Genomic DNA, 21,123 nt, shown 5'->3' with positions numbered 1-21,123 from the left:
GATTCAAAAAACCAGATATTAACATTATTTATGTTCTATTATGTTTTTATTTATGTTGTGAAATATTTCCCCATTGCATTTTAATTTGTTTTGGACCATATTTAGGAGTATTGTTGCAACAATGCCTAGACTCCATGCTTAATATAGGTCAGTATACAAAATAGATCTGTAAGAGTTTATAGGATCACAAATTAAAAGTTGGAAGGGACCTTACAAGTCATTTAATCAAGTCATTTCTAAATTCATTAATTTCTTTTTCTTTCTTTCTTTCTTTCTTTTTTTTTTTTTTTTTTTTTTTTTTTTTGAGGCTGGGTTTAAGTGACTTGCCCAGGGTCACACAGCTAGGAAGTAAATTCATTAATTTCTTATTTCTAAATATGAGGACATTGAGGCCCAAAGAAATGAAAGAATTTGCTCACAAAGTAATAAGCAGAGGCAGAAGAAGACAGGATTTCAATATAAGTCCTGCTGCCTCCCTTCTTTTAGGAAAGGGTGTTGTAGCGAGTCTTTATATATCTATATCTATATGTATAAATATAAATATATAGTATTTTATGTGTGTATGTATAAATATATTAGAATATTATATTTATTTCTTCCCTCTCTCTATATATACATCACAGAGATATATGTATATATGCTTATAGTGTATTTTGTGTATGTTTATGTAGATAATATATTTATCTCTATGTATATGTAGTGTATGTTTTTGTGTGTATGTATATATATAGAGAGAATATATTTATCTCTCTACTCTCTTTTTATATACATAGTGTGTTTTTGTATGAATATGTATAAATATAGATAACATATTTATCTCCTCTCTCTATACATACAGATACGAATATATATACATATATATGCACATGCATATACATGTGTGTATATAATATTTCTGCCAGAGTGGGGAGCTATGTAAGGTGTCTGTTAAATGAGATTTTCTGAGCACCTACTTGGGAAAAAACATGTACTGAAAGCAAATCTGCTACACATTCTAACAGATGGGAGTGCTGTAGTATGGGCAAATCTGTAATGCATTTCCTTTTAGCTTTAGAATAAATTGTGTTTATCTTCTTTATTATATTTCATTTAGGCATATATTAAAGTCAATTCATTTATTCATTCATTCACTCATTCTTGGAACACATTAAATCTGGAAACATTATGGGACTGGATTTCAGGAGATCCTGATTTGAGTTCTAGCTCAGCCAGTTACTAGTAATTTGACAGTGGGTAATGGATTTCATCTCTTTGTGCCTCACTTTCCTCACCTATAAAATGGGAATAATAACTCTAGTATTGCCTACTTCACTAGATTGTTAGAATCAAGTGAATAATATATGTACTTTGTAATTATAAAAATTTTAAGTGGACACCATCATCTAAAGCAATGTTGTTTTGAGGATCATATGAAATAATATACATAAAAGAGCTTTCCAAATGCTAAAGCATTTTATAAATGGTAGGTATGGTTAAATTATTTCTATCCTCAATATTCAGCAAAAAATATTGTCTCCTCCTTGAGTCCTTCCTGGACTGCTTCAGTCCACAATACATGTCCTTTCAGCTTTGAAATTCTATGCTTTCTCTTGGCTCTAACTTTTACTGACTTGGGAAAGTGTTAAGGAAATTCCCTTAAATTTCCATTTGTCTTTTGTATGACCTTGACTAGAACCGGTTTAAAGATGAAGTTAATAAACCTTAAGGGGTTATATGTGTGAATTATTGTAATCGTTCTTAATATAATTATTCTTTAAACTCTCTTTCCTTCTATACTTATTAGTTGAGTGCTTTGCTGTTCTCTGAAAAGTCATAGATTAAATCAAGTTGCAAGTTCTGTGAAGGCAGAAACTGTATCTCGTACACATTCTATCTCCTCTATAACTCTTTAGATCAGTGTTAGTTACCTTGTAGATGTTCAATAAGTACCCATAGATACACTGGTCATTTAAAATGCAGTATTGCTTTCTGGCCACATGGGGGAACTATACCCATGGCCATTTTTTCTCATCACTCAGACTTTGCCTGGGATGACTTGGCTTGGAAATGCTGACCTCCAAGTTAATAATTATTAAGATATTCAGTATGACCTTCTATGGCCTCACTCTCTACTGCTTCCTCACCTCTCCTCGGATTGGGTCTGGGAAGCCAATGACTGCTGATTCTGCCACAGCTGGGTGTTCTGCCAGGGCATTTTCAACTTCAGAGGGACCAATCCGGTACCTGAAGAAGGAAATAGGCTATTGTTCCTAGCATGTCAGAAAAAGTAATGTCCCACCAGCTGACCCACTGGACAATATTGTGTGGACATATACAATGGGATCATCTAATCTGATAATTTTCTCTTTCTACCCTTCAAATTCCTCTTTCTTTATTTTTTATTTTTTTCTTTTTTTAAAATGTATTTTTGTGAAGAGGCAAGTGTCTGAGGCTGAGTCTTCCTGACTCCAGAGGAGTCCAGAGGAGTAGCCACTGTACTACCTAACTGCCCCCCTTTTTTCCTATACATCTCCCCTCTAAGTGACTTCTGAGAAGCACTTCTACCCTAAGACAATGACCAACTCTCTCCATGGTGCTGGACCTCTCTATTCTCTTCGACCAGGGAATGAAGGGATAGATTGTACTGGATTCTTTTGTAAAGTCTCATGCTTCATTGTATCTCAGGGCTGCTTCTAATGGGAGTAGGACAAGAAGGAAAAGGGATAGTTTGAACTAGTTGTTGCAAAATAACCCAAAACCTTAGTTTTATACAATTCATTTTAGCAAGTACTTAAGCATTATTCTTCCTTGTGTATTCATTATATGACTTAAAAAATTTCTTCAAAAGGGCAATTGATGTTCATTCAAATCTGGTTTTACTGTGATTAAAAAAAAAGTTTGCAGAGGGATCATGTGGTATAATATATACCATACTTTTTCATTCTCTAGAAAGAGCCCTGTGTCCCTATAATCCTCCTGAAACAATATTTGGTCCATGCCCCTTAACATTTAAGGGTAAATCCAGGTCTCATACTGATGAGGTCTTAAGTAACTGGGTGCATTGGCAGATAAAAAAAACTGAAATACTAATAACATTATACCTGAGACAAGGAGAGAAGGGCACTGATGGGGATCAGTTTAATATTATGTCCCATCCTTTGTGGAAATCTTGGGTAGAATTCTCCCTTGCTGTGTTCAGTCAAAAATTCAAGTTATGTCAAACCCTTGAGGTTAAATTTCCCCTATAATACTGCCCTTGACCCATGCTGTCTTTGCTGAATTCCTTTTGAGTTGCCACCATGGCAACATTCTGCCTTGTGATATCTTTTTCCCTTTCCCACTCTCCCATGCATTATAGTGCCTTTTCTCTCATTCCTCCCCCTATCCCTCATGGTATCTTTCTCCTTATAACTAACTCTGTTAGGTTGCTAAATCCCTTTTAAAATTTAGCCTGCCAGTCAACAGAATACTCTCACCTCATGGAGTGTTTCCTTTCTCCTGGTTAATTGTGAATTCCATTAGGGAACTTGTCTTTACCAACAATAATTATGAAAAACCCCTTCCTTGCTAACTGATTGCTCTCCCAAATCTATTTCATATTTACTACTCCTGGTGTATTATTGTATCTTTTCATTTTGTCTGTAATCTCTTCTCATAAATAAACCTGCCTTTTGCCAAAGAGAATGGCCATTGTAAATTCTTCACATGACCAAACCCCAATATTTGATTGCCTAAACGTCAATCTCATCATTTGGTGGTAAACTCCAAACACATTAATACTATATAGATATAGTCTTGATTCTAGTACATGTCATTAGGAACTAATAAGATTGTAATGGTGATACTTGTAACCCCCTCCCCCCACCTTCCCCACCCCCACCCCAGGCAATCAGCCTACCCAGAAGTATTAATGATGTCATCATGTCGACCTAGGAACCAGAAATAGCCATCTTCATCTGTAGTGCCTCTGTCACCTGTGACATAAAAGTCACCAAGTTCTGTTAAGGAAGTCTTCTCTGTATTATCCTGAGTGAAAAAATATTTTTTGAGAAAGTGATTTAATATTGAGACAGGATTCATTCATTGTAAAAGTACCCAGATTATTCCCCAGCTGGTCTGTCAATGTCCTGAGTCATTTCTCTCTTGGAAGTAACTTGGACACTTAAAAAAAATTAGACCCATGATTTCATTTGGGTAAGGATTTGATATTCTCTGATTTAGATTGTCAATTGCTCTGTAACCTGCAATTTTAGAGAGTTGTTGGGGGAGCACTAAAAAGTTAAATGATTTACCTAGGATTTCATGGGCAAGAGATATTTGAAGTAAAGCTTGAGTCCATGCCTTCCTGACTCCAAGGCCAATTCTCTTTATGTATTGCCTCTCTCTCCTTGGACATTATAAAAGATGTCCCATAAATCTTTTTTTTTTTTTTTTTTTCCCCCTGAGGCTGGGGTTAAATGACTTACTCAGGGTCACAAAGCTAGGAAGTGTTAAGTGTCTGAGATCAGATTTGAACTCCGGTCCTCCTGAATTCAGGGCTCATGCTCTATCCACTGCGCCACCTAGCTGCCCCCTGTCCCATAAATCTTAAGGCAGTTTTAAAGCTAAAACTGTTCATTTGTGTGGATAGTTCCTCAGTGATTCCTGTTCTCCCTATATTAATAGAATGTAAGATCCTTTAATACAAAGATTGGGTCTCTTAAGTATATTTCCCATTCCATTATAAATTTTATTATCTGGAATCACTAATTAAAAATCACTAATTAAACCACAAAGGATTATGTCCTTTACATAAAAAGAAAATGCTACTATTCTTGCTTATAAGACTTTTTTTAGTTATAAGGATAGGGGGAACTGAACTAATCATCTGAATGATCAACAACATACATTTTCAGGAATGCTGACTCACATTTGAGATGAGGTCTTAATGAGGTTGTGAGTAACTAGGTGGAGTGGACAGAGAAAGTATTGATGGAATTATTCTTTGAGGTAAGTAAGGAAGGGCACTGATGTTGAACAGTTCAACCTTCTAATCTTCTGGGGAGGTTGTGGATAGCTCTACCTTGCCATGCCCAGTCAGAAATCTGAGTTACTTCAAACCCCTGAGCTTAAATTTTCTCTATAAATCTGTCATGGCTCACTCCATATTAGTTGAATCTCTTTTGAAATTATAGCCCACTACAACACTCTGCTTCATGGTGTCTTTCCCCTCACCTCTCCCCTATGCCTCATGTTTTCTCTCCTCTCATCCCCCCACCGTGCCTCATAGTGTCTTTCTCCTTCTTAGGATTTAGCTTGCCAGCTTAGGGTGTACGCCAACCTTACAGGATGTTCCTTTCTCCTGGTTAATTGTTAGTGCCATTAGGAAACTTGTCTTTTTCCATTGTTAATTATTATATTCACTCCCAACTCTATTTCATGTTTACCATTCTTGGTGTCTATTTTATCTCTTCATTTGTCTGTAACCTTTTCACCTTAAATAAACCTACCTTTTGCCAAAGAGAATGGTCATTATGAATTCTTCACATGATAGCTTCAACTTATGATGCCTCTCAACATTTGGTGCTAAATCCCAAACACATCATTTGGAACTAGAAATTGATCTCCTAAATCATATCAGTATGATTGTGGATCAAAATTTTCTCCTTAGCTGTTTGGAACCATTCCTTTTGAGAAACAACATGGCATAATGGATGGGGCACTAAACTTAGAATCAGTAAAACCTGAATTTGTGTCTTTAGTTGGACACTTACTACTTGTGTGATCTTGGGAAAGTTAATTAGCCTCTCCTAAGTTTCTTCATTTGTAAAATGAGAAGGTTGAACTTTGTAGCCTCTGAAATATCTTCTAGATCCAAATCCTGGCTCTTGTTGGTATCATGCTTTAGTCAACTGACTTTTCAGCTTTTTGATCTTCTCTTATCACCAATTTGGCATCAGAAAAGAAATACTCAAACTCATATGAACTAGTTGGATGATTTTTAAATAAATAAAGTAAATAAAAAATATAATAAAATATAAATGATATTAAATTTTGGGTTTTCTAAATTTGTATGTTACCTGCAGAGATTCTTTTTTTTTTTTTTTTTTTTTTTTTTTTTTTTTTTTTTGAGTTCTAGACCAACAGGTTAACTCTTACCCTGGATTGATGATTAAAATTAAGGCTTCTTTTAATCATTGCCTGTAATGCTTTGGTGTTTCATTATGAATAACAAATGTTTTTTTGGCACCTATTACTCTGTAAACACTACACTAAGTGCTTAGGGTGCAAGGATGATTAGGTTAAAATCATGCTGCTTGTTCTCCATTTGTGTAACTTGAGCTGAGGTTTAAAGATCATATCTTCCTGGCTCTATCCACTAAAATGACTTGGCATCAGCCCCTATCACTAGAGAGATAATCTGGACCTGAAGAGTCTTAAGTCCCACTTTTTGTTTTTGCCTTAATGGGCAATTACTATGGGCAATTTTCTCATGTATATGGGGATAATAAGTCCTACCATATTTATCTAAAAGGACTATTGTGAAAATTTCATTTAATCCTTTTTTTTTTTTTTGGAGGCTGGGGTTAAGTGACTTGCCCAGAATCACACAGCTAGGAAGTGTTAAGTGTCTGAGACCAAATTTGAACTTGGGTCCTCCTGTATTCAAGGCTGGTGCTCTATCCACTGCGCCACCTAGCTGCCCTAATTTCATTTAGTCCTTAAAAAAAATCATTGACTACCTCAGAATTCAAAAAGATGTGCACAGACAACTGAAATAGGAACAGATAAATGAAGGTTAGAATGATAACAATGTTAGGCTCATCAAAGTCCTAAATGGATGTGAGACTTGCAAGTGCAGTGAGGTTGAATAGAAACAAGTATGGTCCCTGGTTCCTATGTTCAAATCTAGTCTCTGGTTTGTACTGCATCTGAGATTTTGGCCAAGTAATTAAATCTCCTTGGGCCTAAGTTTCCTCATTTGTTTTACAATAGAATTGGGTTAGATTTCCTTGGAGGGCATTTCTATCTTCAGCAATAGCACAGAATGAGAATGAATGTAAAGGGAGGCCTCCATCCTCAGAACAGTCTGCTTGGAAGAGGCTGGGAAGCTTGCTTCCAAAAAGTCATGATGTATAAAAGGAAGGACACTGCTTCCTAATTGGAGCATGTGAATATGTTTAAAACTGGTTCTGGTTATCTATTAAGTGGGGAAAGGATGAACTTTTTATTCACTGCTGAGTCAGAACTGGGAGTACATTCAAAAGATACCAAGTGAACAAAGCATTTTTCTTAACTTTCTGCATTTGAGGGAGACTTGTCCTTAAGACTCTGGACGGGGAGAGACCTTGGCCCTCCTCTTTCCCCACCTGAAGCCTACCTGTGACCTATGAATACAAGCCTCTCTTCTCGGTCTCTGTTTGTATTAAAGGTGATTCTTGAGCTTTGAAAAGCCAGAAAAGCAAGCACTAAAAGCTTGGGAGATGGAATCCATGGTGGAATTTACCAGAGAGAGGGCTAAAGTCTAAAGCAACTTATTTTAACCAGAATAGATTGATTATAACCCAAGAGGATCTACAATAGTTCATCCATTGCCTAGGTTGAATCAGAAAAGGAACTTATTGGGGAAGAAAACTATAAAGAAGCTGCCTTAAGTTTTCCATTTCTTAGAGGCAGAGGGGAGAGTATCTCCCCCAGTGTTTGGGAGAGATTCTTTGTAATGTTTATTCGTGCTATATTTTTTGCAATAATTTTCCCTTTGTAAAAGCTAATTGATATTCACTGATTAAATGGCATTGGGGCACTGATCACTAGTGGTTAACATAGAGTGGAATATATTGTTTTGGGGACTCTAACTGATATTATTAAGAAAGAATACTGACCTCTAAGAGAAAAATGTTGCCTTGTTTGGGCACTGTACTTGTCTGCAAATATGGGAGATGGGATAATAAATCTCAGAGTTTATGGAGATTGTTAAGGTTTTTTAACACATATTTAAATTACTTTTATATAAAAAGGAATTATAAAAATTGGAGACAATAGGATTATTAAATAAAAGAGAGGAATGCTGTTATGCTCAGGATAGGAAAAATGATAAAGGATGTTAAAGAGAAGATAGACTCACTTTGCTTCTGATTTGTCTATCAAGGAGTCCAAACTGAAGACTGGGAATTCAGAATCAAAATGCTGAACAGGAAATTGAAACCCCACATAAATACTGAGACATTTAAGAAAGGGAAATATAGTATAATGGATTGGATCTAGGAGGATCTGTGTTCAAATTCAGTTTACTAGCTGGGTGATTCTGGGTGAGTCACTGAACCTCTTCAGGTCTCATTTCCCATATTTGTAAAAATGGATTGGTTTGAGTTGATTACCTCTAAGATCCCTTTTTGCTCTAAATCTTTGATCTACCATGTCTCAATGTTTATAAAATCACCATACCCAGATTAAGGGTATTCCAGGGCAATTAAAGAACTGGCATATGTGAGTCACCCATACTAAGGTTTGAAAAACCTAAATATGAGACTCACTATAGGACTAGAGAAGAAGAAATGATTTGATTTTAAAAAAGAGAAATGATTTGCATTCTTTTAAAATTCTAAAATCTCCAATTAAAGAAAATACTTCAGATTTGCAGAAGATGGCAGGGTGAGACATTAAAAGTGAATGAGGCTCTTCACATTCAACTCACAAATGGTTCACTGAGTAGAAGAAAATCACTAAAAACCCATGCCAAAAAAAAATGAAACTGATGTGCTCAGGGTAGCAATTCCCAGTCACAAATGATATATTTGAAGTTTAGCACCAAATGATGAGAATGATGTAGACATCAAATGTTGGGATTTGGTCATGTGTAGAATTCACAATGACTATTTTCTTTGGTAAAAGGTAGACTTATTTAGGAGGTTATAGACAAAATGAAGAGAAATAATAAGTACCATTGTAAATATGAAATTAAGTTGGGAGAGCATATAGTTAGCAAGGCTTTTAACAATTAATAATGGAAAGAATAAGTTCCCTAGTAGAATTCACAATTAACCAGGAGAAAGGTACTTTATGAGGTAGGAACATATCAGGCTAAATCCTAAAAGAGAGTTAGCACTCCGAAAGAGTTAGCTATAAGAAGGAGAAAGACACCATAAGGTATGGTGGGAGGATAAGAGAAAAGACATCATGAAGCATGTTGGGATAATGAGAAGAAAGACACCATGAGGGATTGTGAGGGAAGGAGAGGAAAGACACCAACTGGAATGCGGAAAGTCAAAATGTCTTTGGGTTTAACCCAAAGTAGCTCAGCAAAGACAGCAAAGACAGCCATGGTCAGATTTATAGAGGAAATTTAACCTCAGGGTTGACATAACTTGGATTTCTGACTGGACATAGCAAAGTGGAACTCCCAATGACTTCCACAGAGGGTAGGACAATAAGGTTGAATCGATCCCCATCAGTGCCTTTCCCTGATTGTCTCAGGGAGCAATTTCATCAACACTTTAGTTTTTCTTCACCAAACCCATCTAGTTACTCAGGACCTTATCAAAACCATGCTTAAAAAAAAGTGAGCAAAGAAGTGCAGTCACCATGATGCTGAATTTTGAAATCTCCTTCTATGATTAAAACATTTCCTGTTCCCTCTTACAAAATTGGGCCATTACTGCAAAAAATAATTTTGACTCTTTCTTGGTTGATTCTCTATTCCACTCCCTTCAGTTATTGTTCAAATCTATTCTTCTCAAGTTTCAAGATTCACCTTTGATTCTATTTTCTCAGCATATATCCTTACCTCCTACCTTGCTGACAAAATTAGATTCATCCATCATGAGCCCCCTTATCTCTCTATTCAGCATTTCAAACCCCACTACTTTCTCTACATCTTCACTAGTTTTCTTCTTCTTTACTTCTATCTCTGAGTAGGTGATAATCCCAACGCCACTTGTATTGCTGTGGTCAATATCACAATGCCAATACTACTTATGCCTTTGATTCTATCCCTTCTATTTATCTTCTCCACTGTCAAGCATCTTCTTTCATCTTTATTTGTTCTATTAGTTCTTTTCCAAGAGCCTGTAAACATGATCAGACTTAGCAAGGGAAAAAAGGGAGGAAGGGGTGAGGAAAAGGTGACCTCTAAGTTAAGTACCTCTTTTTGATAAAGGGGAATTCAGAAATCAAGGGATTTACCTAATTAATAGTATAAGATATTAGAATCTTATTTTGTGTAGCATTGTCAATTTTAGTTTAATAATAAAAATAGTGAAATAAGAAATATTATGTTCTTTTGTATCAAATATTAAAGAATGGTAGAATAAAAGATAACTTTGGTGATGTTAAGTGCAAATCCACCAAAAATACAAAAAGGGATTATAAAGGAAGAGAATATATATATATATATTATTCATATATACACATATATGTATATATCTGTCTATATAGTAGGTACTATGCTCTAGTTATTGAGCTAAGTATTTTACAAGTATCACCTAATTTGCTTTTGTGAGGTAGATACTGCTATTTTCTTCAATTTAAGGTTGAGGAGGTTGAGGAAATTTAGGCAAATAGATGTTAAAAGGTTTGCTCTAAGTCTCATAAATGTAGTAAATGCCTGAGACTGGATTTGAACTTAAGTCTTACTGATTCTGGAGCAAGCTCTGCTGCTTCATGTTACAAAACAGATGAAAAATTAGAACCCTGACCAATATGTTGTTTATAGGAACACATTTAATGCAGAAAATTTTAGAGAATTTAATGAAAGGTTGTACAAGATTTATCATACTACAGTTAAGTAAAACAGGAGCATCCCTGATTATATTGGACAAAGCCAAATTAAAACCAGAAACTATTAAGAAAAGCTATGCAAGGAATTCATATTATATTCCAAGGCACTATTCAAAGTGATAACATGTCAGTTTGAAGTATTTATGCATTTAGTAATCTTGCAATGAGATTTATGAACAAAAAGTTCCAGGTGTTTCAAAGAGAAACAACTAAAACAAAGAATGATCATAGAAACTTTCCCCAGTCAGCTCCACTATTGGAATATGATAAAGGAATGAGCCACAATGGATTCATGTTAGAGTAATATTACTTCCTTTTTTTTTTTTTTTTTTTTAGTAGTTATAACTTTTTAGCAAAGACATTTAACAATGTATGTCACTATTTTCTTATAGCAAAAATGGAAAAAAATGTGGTCTGGATAATCTTATACTCAGGTGGATTTGGCCTTGGTTGATTTGATGACCCCAAAGGTGAAAGTAGTGGGTTAATTTGAATCTGGAAAAGGTCTCTAGTAGTATTCCATGTATATTAGCTCTATTTTGTTCAGTAGTTTTTTTTTTTTTTTTTTTTTTTTTTTACTAATGACAGCTTTAGATTAAAGCAGAAGGCAAGTATATCTATTGTGACATATATCATGACACCAGATCCATACCTGAATAACTGTCTCCTTAAACTATTCCTTATAAGTAATTGAACTACTTCTGTAGTCCAGTTAGGGATTATTCACTACCTCCTGAGGAAGCCTATTTCATTTTTTGGCAAACTAATTATAAAGAAGTTCTTTATATTGTTTTGAATTATGTTTTTTTTTTTTTTTTTTCCAAATTCTACACATTGTCCCCAATTTTACCCTCTGGGATCAAATAGAACAAATCTAATTCTTCTTCCATATGACATCCTTTTTTAATTAAAAAAATTATAGCTTTTTATTTTCAAAACATAAACATGGATAATTTTCCACATTCAACTCTGTGTTCTAATTTTTTCCCTCTCTTCCCCCTACATGCTCCCCCAGCATGATATCCTTTAAAGTACCTCTAGGCAATTCTCTCATTGGAGGGAATAGTCTTACCAAGTAGCCAGAGAATAGGCCGATAGGTCTAGTAGGTTTGATCCTGATGGCTATATTCCCTTCTGTCCCTGGGGGAAGGATATTGCCTTTGTCATCTATAATCTGTAAATAGAGGAAAGTGGCAAGAGGTTATTATTTAATAAGTAAAATAACTTTAACTTTTTAGTGGGTAAAAGAGTGCTGGAGGGAGGGAGAGAATTTTAAATTGAAAATAAAATAAAATTGAATTAAAATGAAAAAATATTTTAGAAAGGTCAGAGAAAAAAATAGATACTTTACATCTTCTTTGATGTACTTCTTTTTCATAAAGCCAACTCCTGAACCTACTTCCTACCTCCTCATCCAGAATCTAGATCATCTAGAATTCAACAATATTCTATTTATAGGAAATATTTAATGGAGAAAGACTTAGTGAGTTTAAATTAAAAGGTTGTACCAAGATTTATCATATTACAGTTAACTCAAATAAAATAGGAGTGTCACTGATAGTATCAAAGTTAAATTCAAACCAGAAACTGTTAAGAGAGATATGCAAGGGGATTGCGTTGGTGGCAGTATGAGCTAAATCTGTGTCTGAGACTATGAATTGGAGTCTCTTCATAGGTTCTGTCTTGCTATACTGGTTGCTTAAATAGGGTAATCATTTAAAAACCAGGGGAAAGAGTTGGAGAAATACTGAAGGGTGGCACAATTTGTAATTGTGTTACTTCTCCCCCCCACCCATACCCATTGATAGTCTCAAAGATGTCAAGAAATTTTAAGATTACATCAGAAAGGAACATTAGGCATTTTGTAGTTCAACCTGCTAGTTTCCTCCATAATTTTACAGATGAGCAAACTGAGATCTAGAGAAGAAAAATTTGATTTTCCTGAAGTCATACAAGAGGTAAGTATCAGAGAAAGAATTTTAATCTGGGTTCTCTGTGAATCCAAAGCTGGTTTTCTTTACATATTATTGTGCGCCTTCCTATTCACAAGTCTTTTCTTTTTCTAGTAATTATCTCATTTCAAATAATCCTGCATTGTCCAAGACCTAAAAGGCATCTATTTCAATTCAATTCAACCCAAAAAGTATTTATCTTCTACCACCATGAACTAAGACATTGTGGGAATATTGATAAGGAAGTTAAGGCATGGGTTTCACTTCCAGGAATCTTCTAATTTTACCAGAAAGATAAGACAGAAGTACAACACAAGGAAATTACAACAAGAAATAAATAATAAAAATAAATGAAAAAATACAACATTCTTACCTCAAATATATGAAACTCAAAGAAAGGAGAGATCAATGAATTCAGAATAATCTGGAGGAATTAAGACTGGAGCTGGGTCTTAAAGGATGGGTTAGGATTTAAATCAGCAAAATGGAAGGAAGGAAGGGGATGTCATGGTATCATAAGAGGGAACAACCAAATCAAAGTATTTGCTATAAGAAGACCTACTATATTTGCTATAAGAAGAAGTTGGAAAAAGGGTGGTCATGTTGGAGAACATCAGAGATTTGAGGGAAAATGCAGGATAGGATAGGCTATTGAGGTAACTTCCTAAAGGAGAGGTTATTGAGTTAATTTCCTAGATTGGAGGCCAGATTGAGTTAGAATCTAGTCTGAGGTATTATGTTATAGCTTCTTGAACAAGGAAGTAGAATGATGAAATTTTCTGAGTGATGGGTAGGACAGATGGGACAAAACCTGGAAGGAGAGAGGCTATTAATAATAATCCAAATGTAAACTGGTGAATATACACTGCATTCTGGGGTAAATGTACACTGGGGACATTTTGAGAACAATCTATAATTTTGTCAGAGTCTGGAACTTCCTGTATAGAAACTCCCCCAACATGAGATAGAAGTCCTAGGGAGTTCCCTGAGAAACATGCAGTTAAATTAGAATTCCTTGAGACCATCCTTTTCACATTGCAACCTCTTGCTTTTCAACTGCTGCTGAGCTATTCTTCAAACTGGACCTCTAGAGGCTATGTGCTGGAGGAACCACGCTGTTTAGTTTGTCACATGTTGGAACCATATTTCTGCAACTTGAATGTCTTATGCCCGACATATACCCTCTTGGTCTGAGAACCGAAATAAAAACAATACTACTAATTATTTCTGGAAAGGGCTTGCTAATTGTTGATTTCCGCTTGTCTATATCAAGATTTCTCAGATGAAAACATTCTTGCTCAGATGCCTCTCCTTCATGTGTTGTTTGTTCTGATTTGAAAATAAGCTGAATAGTCTTGAAGAATAAACACTGTCTTGCTTTTGTATTTGTACATTCCAAATCTTAGATGAATGTCTAATAAATAAATAAATGTTTTTATTTTTATTCATTCAGGGAGCTTGTTTAGGAGCTAGTGGCAGAGATAGGATTGAAAAATTACTAAGGAAGAACTGCAATATCTTGATGGGATTTAGGAGAGAATACTTTCAAGATTGATTGTAAGTTTCTAAGACTGGGTAATTGGAAAAGTAGTAATGGATAGAAATGGGGAACTTGGGAAGAATAATTTGGAGAGGAATGATAAACTCACTTTTGAATACTGAAACTCTTCATTCAGAATTTGTTATTCAACAAGCATTTATTATGCTTCTCCTATGTTTCACGCACTGTGTTGGGTATCTGGGAATACAAGAACAAAACTAGTACCTGCTCTCAAGGAGCTTCTGTTCTATTAGAAAGGAAGGCCTGTTCACATATTAATAAATATGACATATATAAAAAGTTAATAGAAATAATTTCAGAGGGTGGGAGAAAAGCTATGTTCTATAAAATGTGAGAGTTCTGTAAAACTTGTCCATCACCATCCAAATAGTTGGTATTAGATATGGGATTTGAATCCAGTCTTCTGATTCCAAATCCAACACTCTTTTATTTGAACTATGCTTCTTTCCTCCTCATTTCTTCATGGAATGTATTCTCTTCTCATTTCCAGTTCTGAATCTTTCAAAGTTTAGTTGTCCTCTCCCACAACTAGCTTTAATATTATGAAACCTTTCTAAAAGAATGATTTGTATAAAATGAATTACATAGGATTACAAAGAAAAATAATTGTATTGAAATAAAGTTATAAAAAATTCACATATCCCAGGGTAAGGAACAAGAAGAATGATTACCCCTTAGAGGAAGAATATATCTTTTTATTATTAGTGCCTGATATAGTGCTTCATGCATAGTAGGCACTTGACATCTGTTGATGGGATAAAATGGAGAGACAGACCTGCATCTCAAAAGGTGGAATAGCTTTCCCCATGGAGCCTTTCTTGATCTTCATCCCCCTGGACACTGCACAAGTTAGTCCCTGGTGACCATAAAGAAACAAAATAAACAGATTTAATGGAAAGGATCCAGTTGTTTATACTGAAGATCTAAAAAGTTAGTTCTCCCTCCATTACAAAATCAGAACAGTAGAAAAACATTTTTTTAAAATTCTTCCCAGCACTAAATTATATGATGTATCTCATTCCAAAATATCACAGAATTTCTCATGGTCCACTTTCATTTATTTATTTATTTATTTTTGCCTTTCTAGTTGTTTTTCTTTTTAGGATGCTTCTCTATCTCCTCCCTTCCCCCAATCCCTCTGCTCCCTGCTCAGTCTCCTAACCTGTGCTCCCTTCCTACTTCAGTTGTTTTTTTCAGTCATGTCTGACTCTTTCTGACCCCATTTTAAATTTTCTTGGCAAAATGGCTTGCCATTTCCTTCTCCAGTTCATTTTGTAGATGAGGAAATGTATGTAAAGGTTAAGAGACTCTCCCACGATTATACAACTATTAAATATTTTTTTAAAATGCCTGAATTCGTACTTAAGAAAGTGAGACTTTTTGACTCTAGGCCCAGGGCTCTATCCATTGTGTCATCTAGTTACCCTTCCTTCCCACTAGTCTTGACTTTTAACTAATAGTTGATTCTCCTTAAAAGAGTCAGATAAGTGCAGAAAAAGCATTTGATAAAATCCAACATCCATTCCTACTAAAAACGCTTGAGATTATAGGAATAAATGGACTATTCCTTAAAATAATAAGGAGCATATATTTAAAACCTTCAGTAAACATCATATGTAATGGCGATAAACTAGAACCTTTCCCTATAAGATCAGGAGTGAAACAAGGTTGCCCACTATCACCATTACTTTTCAATATAGTACTAGAAACTCTAGCCTCCGCAATAAGAGCCAAGAAAGAGATTCAAGGAATTAGAGTAGGAAATGAGGAAATCAAATTATCACTTTTCGCAGATGACATGATGGTATACTTAGAGAACCCCAAAGACTCTGCTAAAAAGCTATTAGAAATAATTCAGAATTTTAGCAAAGTTGCAGGATACAAAATAAATCCACATAAATCCTCAGCATTTTTATACATTACTAACACAATCCAACAGCAAGAGATACAAAGAGAAATTCCATTCAAAATAATGGTCGATAGTATAAAATATTTGGGAATATATCTACCAAAGGAGAGTCAGGAATTATATGAGCAAAATTACAAAACACTTGCCACAAAAATAAAGTCAGATTTAAATAATTGGAAAGACATTCAGTGCTCTTGGATAGGCCGAGCGAATATAATTAAGATGACAATACTCCCTAAACTAATCTATTTATTTAGTGCTATACCAATCAGACTTCCAAGAAACTATTTTAATAACCTAGAAAAAATAACAACAGAATTCATATGGAACAACAAAAGGTCGAGAATTTCAAGGGAAGTAATGAAAAAAAAATTAAGTGAAGGTGGTCTAGCTGTACCTGATCTAGAACTGTATTATAAAGCAACAGTCACCAAAACCATTTGGTATTGGCTAAGAAATAGACTAGTTGATAGTGGCATAGGTTAGGTTCACAGGGCAAGATAGTGAATAAAAATAGCAATCTAGTGTTTGACAAACCCAAAGATCCCAAATTTTGGGATAAGAATTCATTATTTGACAAAAACTGCTGGGAAAACTGGAAATTAGTATGGCAGAAACTAGGCATGGACCCACATTTAACACCACATACTAAGATTAGATCAAAATGAGTCCAAGATTTAGGCATAAAGAACGAAATCATAAATAAATTGGAGGAACATGGGATGGTTTACCTCTCAGCCTTGTGGAGGAAGAAGGAGTTTGTGTCCAAGGGAGAACTAGAGACCATTATTGATCACAAAATAGAAAATTTTGATTACATCAAATTAAAAAGTTTCTGCACAAACAAAACTAATACAAACAAGATTAGAAGGGAAGTAACAAATTGGGAAAACATTTTTACAGTTAAAGGTTCTGATAAAGGCCTCATCTCCAAAATATACAGAGAATTGACTCTAATTTGTAAGAAATCAAGCCATTCTCCAATTGATAAATGGTCAAAGGATATGAATAGACAATTTTCAGATGATGAAATTAAAACTATTTCCACTCATATGAAAGAGTGTTCCAAATCACTATTGATCAGAGAAATGCAAATTAAGACAATTCTGAGATATCATTACACACCTGTCAGATTGGCTAAGATGACAGGAACAAATAACGATGAATGTTGGAGGGGCTGTGGGAAAACTGGGACACTGATATATTGTTAGTGGAGTTGTGAAAGAATCCAACCATTCTGGAGAGCAATCTGGAATTATGCCCAAAAAGTTATCAAAATGTGCATACCCTTTGACCCAGCCATACTACTACTGGGCTTATATCCTAAGGAAATACTAAAGAAGGGAAAGGGACCTGTATGTGCCAAAATGTTTGTGGCAGCCCTTTTCATAGTGGCTAGAAGCTGGAAGATGAATGGATGTCCTTCAATTGGAGAATGGTTGAGTAAATTATGGTATATGAAGGTTATGGAATATTATTGCTCTGTAAGAAATGACCAACAGGAGAAATACAGAGAGGCTTGGAGAGACTTACATCAATTGATGCTAAGTGAAATGAGCAGAACCAGAAGATCATTATACACTTCAACAATGATACTGTATGAGGATGTATTCTGATGGAAGTGGATATCTTCAACATAGAGAAGAGCTAATCCAATTCCAGCTGATCAATGATGGACAGAATCAGCTACATCCAGAAAAGGAACACTGGGAAATGAGTGTAAACTGTTATTTTTACCTTCTGAATCCAATTCTTCCTGTGCAACAAGAAATTCGGTTCTACACACATATATTGTATCTAGAATATATTGTAATATATTTAACATGTATAAGACTGCCTGCCATCTGGGGGAGGGGGTTGGGGGAGGAAGGGAAAAAATCTGAACAGAAGTAAGTGCAAGGGATAATGTTGTAAAAAATTACCCATGCATATGTACTGTAAAAAAAAGTTATAATTATAAAATAAAATAAAAGTTAAATAAAAAAAAAGAGTCAGATAAGCAAATTAACCCTCAGGTATTAATAATTGAACTCTTCCCAGGTATATGAAATCAACTAAAATCAAAGAAAAGAATATTTAATGTCAGAGTTTCCCTCTGCTTTCTAATCTATAAATCTGGGGGTAGGGTATGTTATTATTTTATCTCTATAGTTCACTCTGGCTCTAATAACTAGCATGAGATAGTGTTTTAAGATTTAAGAATAATATTCACTTTACATATTGTTCCCTCATTTGATTCTAAGAACAACCCTAGGAAGTAAGTGCAATTATTTTCCTCATTTTAAAGATGAGGAAACTGAGACAAGTTAAATAACTTGCCCAGGGTCACAAAACTAGAAAGTATTTAAAGTAGGATTTAAGTTCAGGATTTTCTAGTTCCAAGTGCAGCATTCTGTTTTGTTATCTCCTTGCTTGAAATCCTGAAATATCATTATAGGTTGGTGATGTAATCTGGGGGAAGGGCAGGACAATGAGTTTCCTAGTGTTCTTCAACCAGATCATATGATAGAGATTAAGCATTTATTTATTCATTTTATTTTATTTTTTAAAATTGAGTTTTATTTCAGAGAAAAGCTTAAGAATATCAAAAGGATTCATGGTTAATTGATCTTTTCAACAAGAATAACATGAGGTATATACATATTTAATCAAGTGCCTTGTTAAAAATTGGTAAAGCCAGCGTACCTAGTTGGTGCAGTGGATAGAGTATTACCCCTGAAGTTAAGAGGACCTGTGTTCAAATCTAGCTTCAGGCACTTAACACTTCCTAGTTGTGTGACCCTGGGCAAGTCACTTAATCCCAACTGCCCCAATATTTAAAAAAAAAGGTAAAGTCTGTCTATAGAATTTTCCTAATCTTAAAATTAATTTTTAATGTATTTAAATTTTTTTATTAAAGATTTTTATTTTTAAAACATATACATAGATAATTTTCAATATTCACCCTTGCAAAAACTTATGTTCCAAAATTTTTTCCCTCCCTTCCTCCCATCTTCTTCTCTAGATAGCAGGTAATCCAATATGTTAAACATGTACATTCCTTCTATAAATATTTTCACAATTATCATGCTGCACAAGAAAAATCAGATCAAAAAAAGAAAAAAGTGAGAAAGAAAACAAAATTCAAGCAAACAACAACAAAAAAAAATGAAAAAAAATACTATGTTGTAATTCATACTCAGTTCTCACAGTCCTCTCTCTGGTACAGATGGCTCTCTTCATCACAAGACTATTGGAACTGGCTTGAATCACCTCTCAAATGAAAAGAGACTAGTCCATCTGAATTAATCATCTTATAATCTTACTATTGCTTTGTACAATGTTCTCCTGGTTCCACTCAGGATAAGCATTTATTATATATCATTGTGCCAGGCTGGAGATACAAAAAATGCAATAATTCCTGCATTCAAGGAGCTTACATTGGGCATCTCAAACTGTGTTGTCTCATAGATATTGGATACAATGTGTCTGTGTGCCTGTGCGTGTGAGAGAGACAGAGACAAAGAATGAGAGAGATAGAGACAGAGACAGAGAGGACACATACAGAGATAGACAGACAGACAGATAGACAAGAGATGCAGGGGGGAGAGAGAGAGAAGGAGGGGAGGAGAGAGAAGAGGGTGGGGGAGAGAGAGAGAGAAATCAATGATGACACCCAAATTGTAAGCTTTCATGACTAGGAGGATGGTGATGTCCTTAATAGGAATAGTGAAATTAGGAAGAAGGGACTGTTTTTGAGAAAAGATAATACATTTCATTTTGGACATGTTGAATTTAAGATGTTCATGACATCCTGTTATAAATGTTCAATATGCAAAAGGGAATGTGAGACTAGAGATTGGGAGAGAAGATAGAACTAGGCAAATATATCTGAGAATCATCTGCAAAGAGATAATTCAATCTACGGAAGGTGGTATGAAGAGGGAGAAAAAAAGGAGGAGAAGGAGAAGAGGAACCAGTTCAGAGACTTAGGAGACACTAATGATTAACATGTGATAGATAGCAAAGGAGACTGAAAGGAACAATCAAACAAGTATGAAGAAAACTAGAAGACAGTAGTGTCGCAAAACCTAGAAAGAAGAGTGTATCAAGAAGAGGGAAGGATTGAGAAAAGCCATTAGTTGGACATTTAAGACATCATTGGTAGCTCTGAATGGAGCAATTTCAGATGAATGATGCAGTTGGAAACTAGACTCCAGAGAGTAAGAAGATAAGTACAGAAATGAAAATGAAGGCACTGAATGTCAATGGCCTTTTCAATGAATTTAACCATGAAAGGGAAAGAGATGTATGATGATTGCTAGTGCTAATGGGCATATTCCATGAGGAATTTTGAGAATGGAGACGACTTAGGTGTGTTTGTGGGCATTAGGGAAACATTAAGTAGATAGGGAGAAATTGAAGATAAGTAAGAGAGTGGAGATGATAGAGAGGAGATTAAAGAATTCCTTGGACATGTAGGTAGAGAGGTTTGCCTTGTAACAGAGAAGGGAAATTGGTGATGAAGGATTAGAACTCAGGAGAGATGTAGGTTGAACATAAATTTGAGCGTCATCTGCACAGGAATAGTAACTAAACCAATGGGAACTGATGAGATCACTAAAAGAAAACGCCTAGAGAAGAGAGTCCTATTATTATGCTATCTCTGAATGCTACACACACATTAGGCACTTAGTTCATGCTTATTTCTAATATTGTAATTATTAGTATAGCAATAATAGTGACAGAGGGCAATTTTTTAAAAAAAATCTTACTAGGTCAGGATGGTGTTATATTAGAAAGACCTGGACTTGGAGCCAGAAGACCTTGGTTTGAGTCTAATTCTATCAATTATTTTTGTGTGAAATTGGGGAAGATTTTGGATTTCTTGGTATTTTTTCCCCATTTAAAACATTTCCCCTGTTCCATGTAAAATAACTTTTTGGGGGATTACACATGTACATTTATATTTTAAGTATGAATCATGT

At 34.9% G+C, this 21,123-nt stretch overlaps 1 protein-coding gene across 1 annotated transcript in view; it reads right to left on the bottom strand.

Moving 5' to 3' along the window:
• LOC141550372 (acyl-coenzyme A synthetase ACSM1, mitochondrial-like) overlaps positions 1-21,123 on the bottom strand; it is a 64,791-nt gene that overhangs the window by 8,751 nt on the left and 34,917 nt on the right. The window contains exons 9-12 of the mRNA XM_074280951.1: positions 15,023-15,103; positions 11,807-11,908; positions 3,878-4,005; positions 2,124-2,223 (exon numbers count right to left, since the gene is read on the bottom strand). Coding sequence (XP_074137052.1) covers positions 2,124-2,223; positions 3,878-4,005; positions 11,807-11,908; positions 15,023-15,103 — 411 coding nt within the window. The remainder of the gene's footprint in view (positions 1-2,123; positions 2,224-3,877; positions 4,006-11,806; positions 11,909-15,022; positions 15,104-21,123) is intronic.

Source organism: Sminthopsis crassicaudata, chromosome 1 (assembly GCF_048593235.1).
Source record: "Sminthopsis crassicaudata isolate SCR6 chromosome 1, ASM4859323v1, whole genome shotgun sequence".
Taxonomy (NCBI): Eukaryota; Metazoa; Chordata; class Mammalia; order Dasyuromorphia; family Dasyuridae; genus Sminthopsis; species Sminthopsis crassicaudata.
Note: the sequence above shows the minus strand (reverse complement) of the source record. Positions and strands in the feature narration are given on the sequence as shown.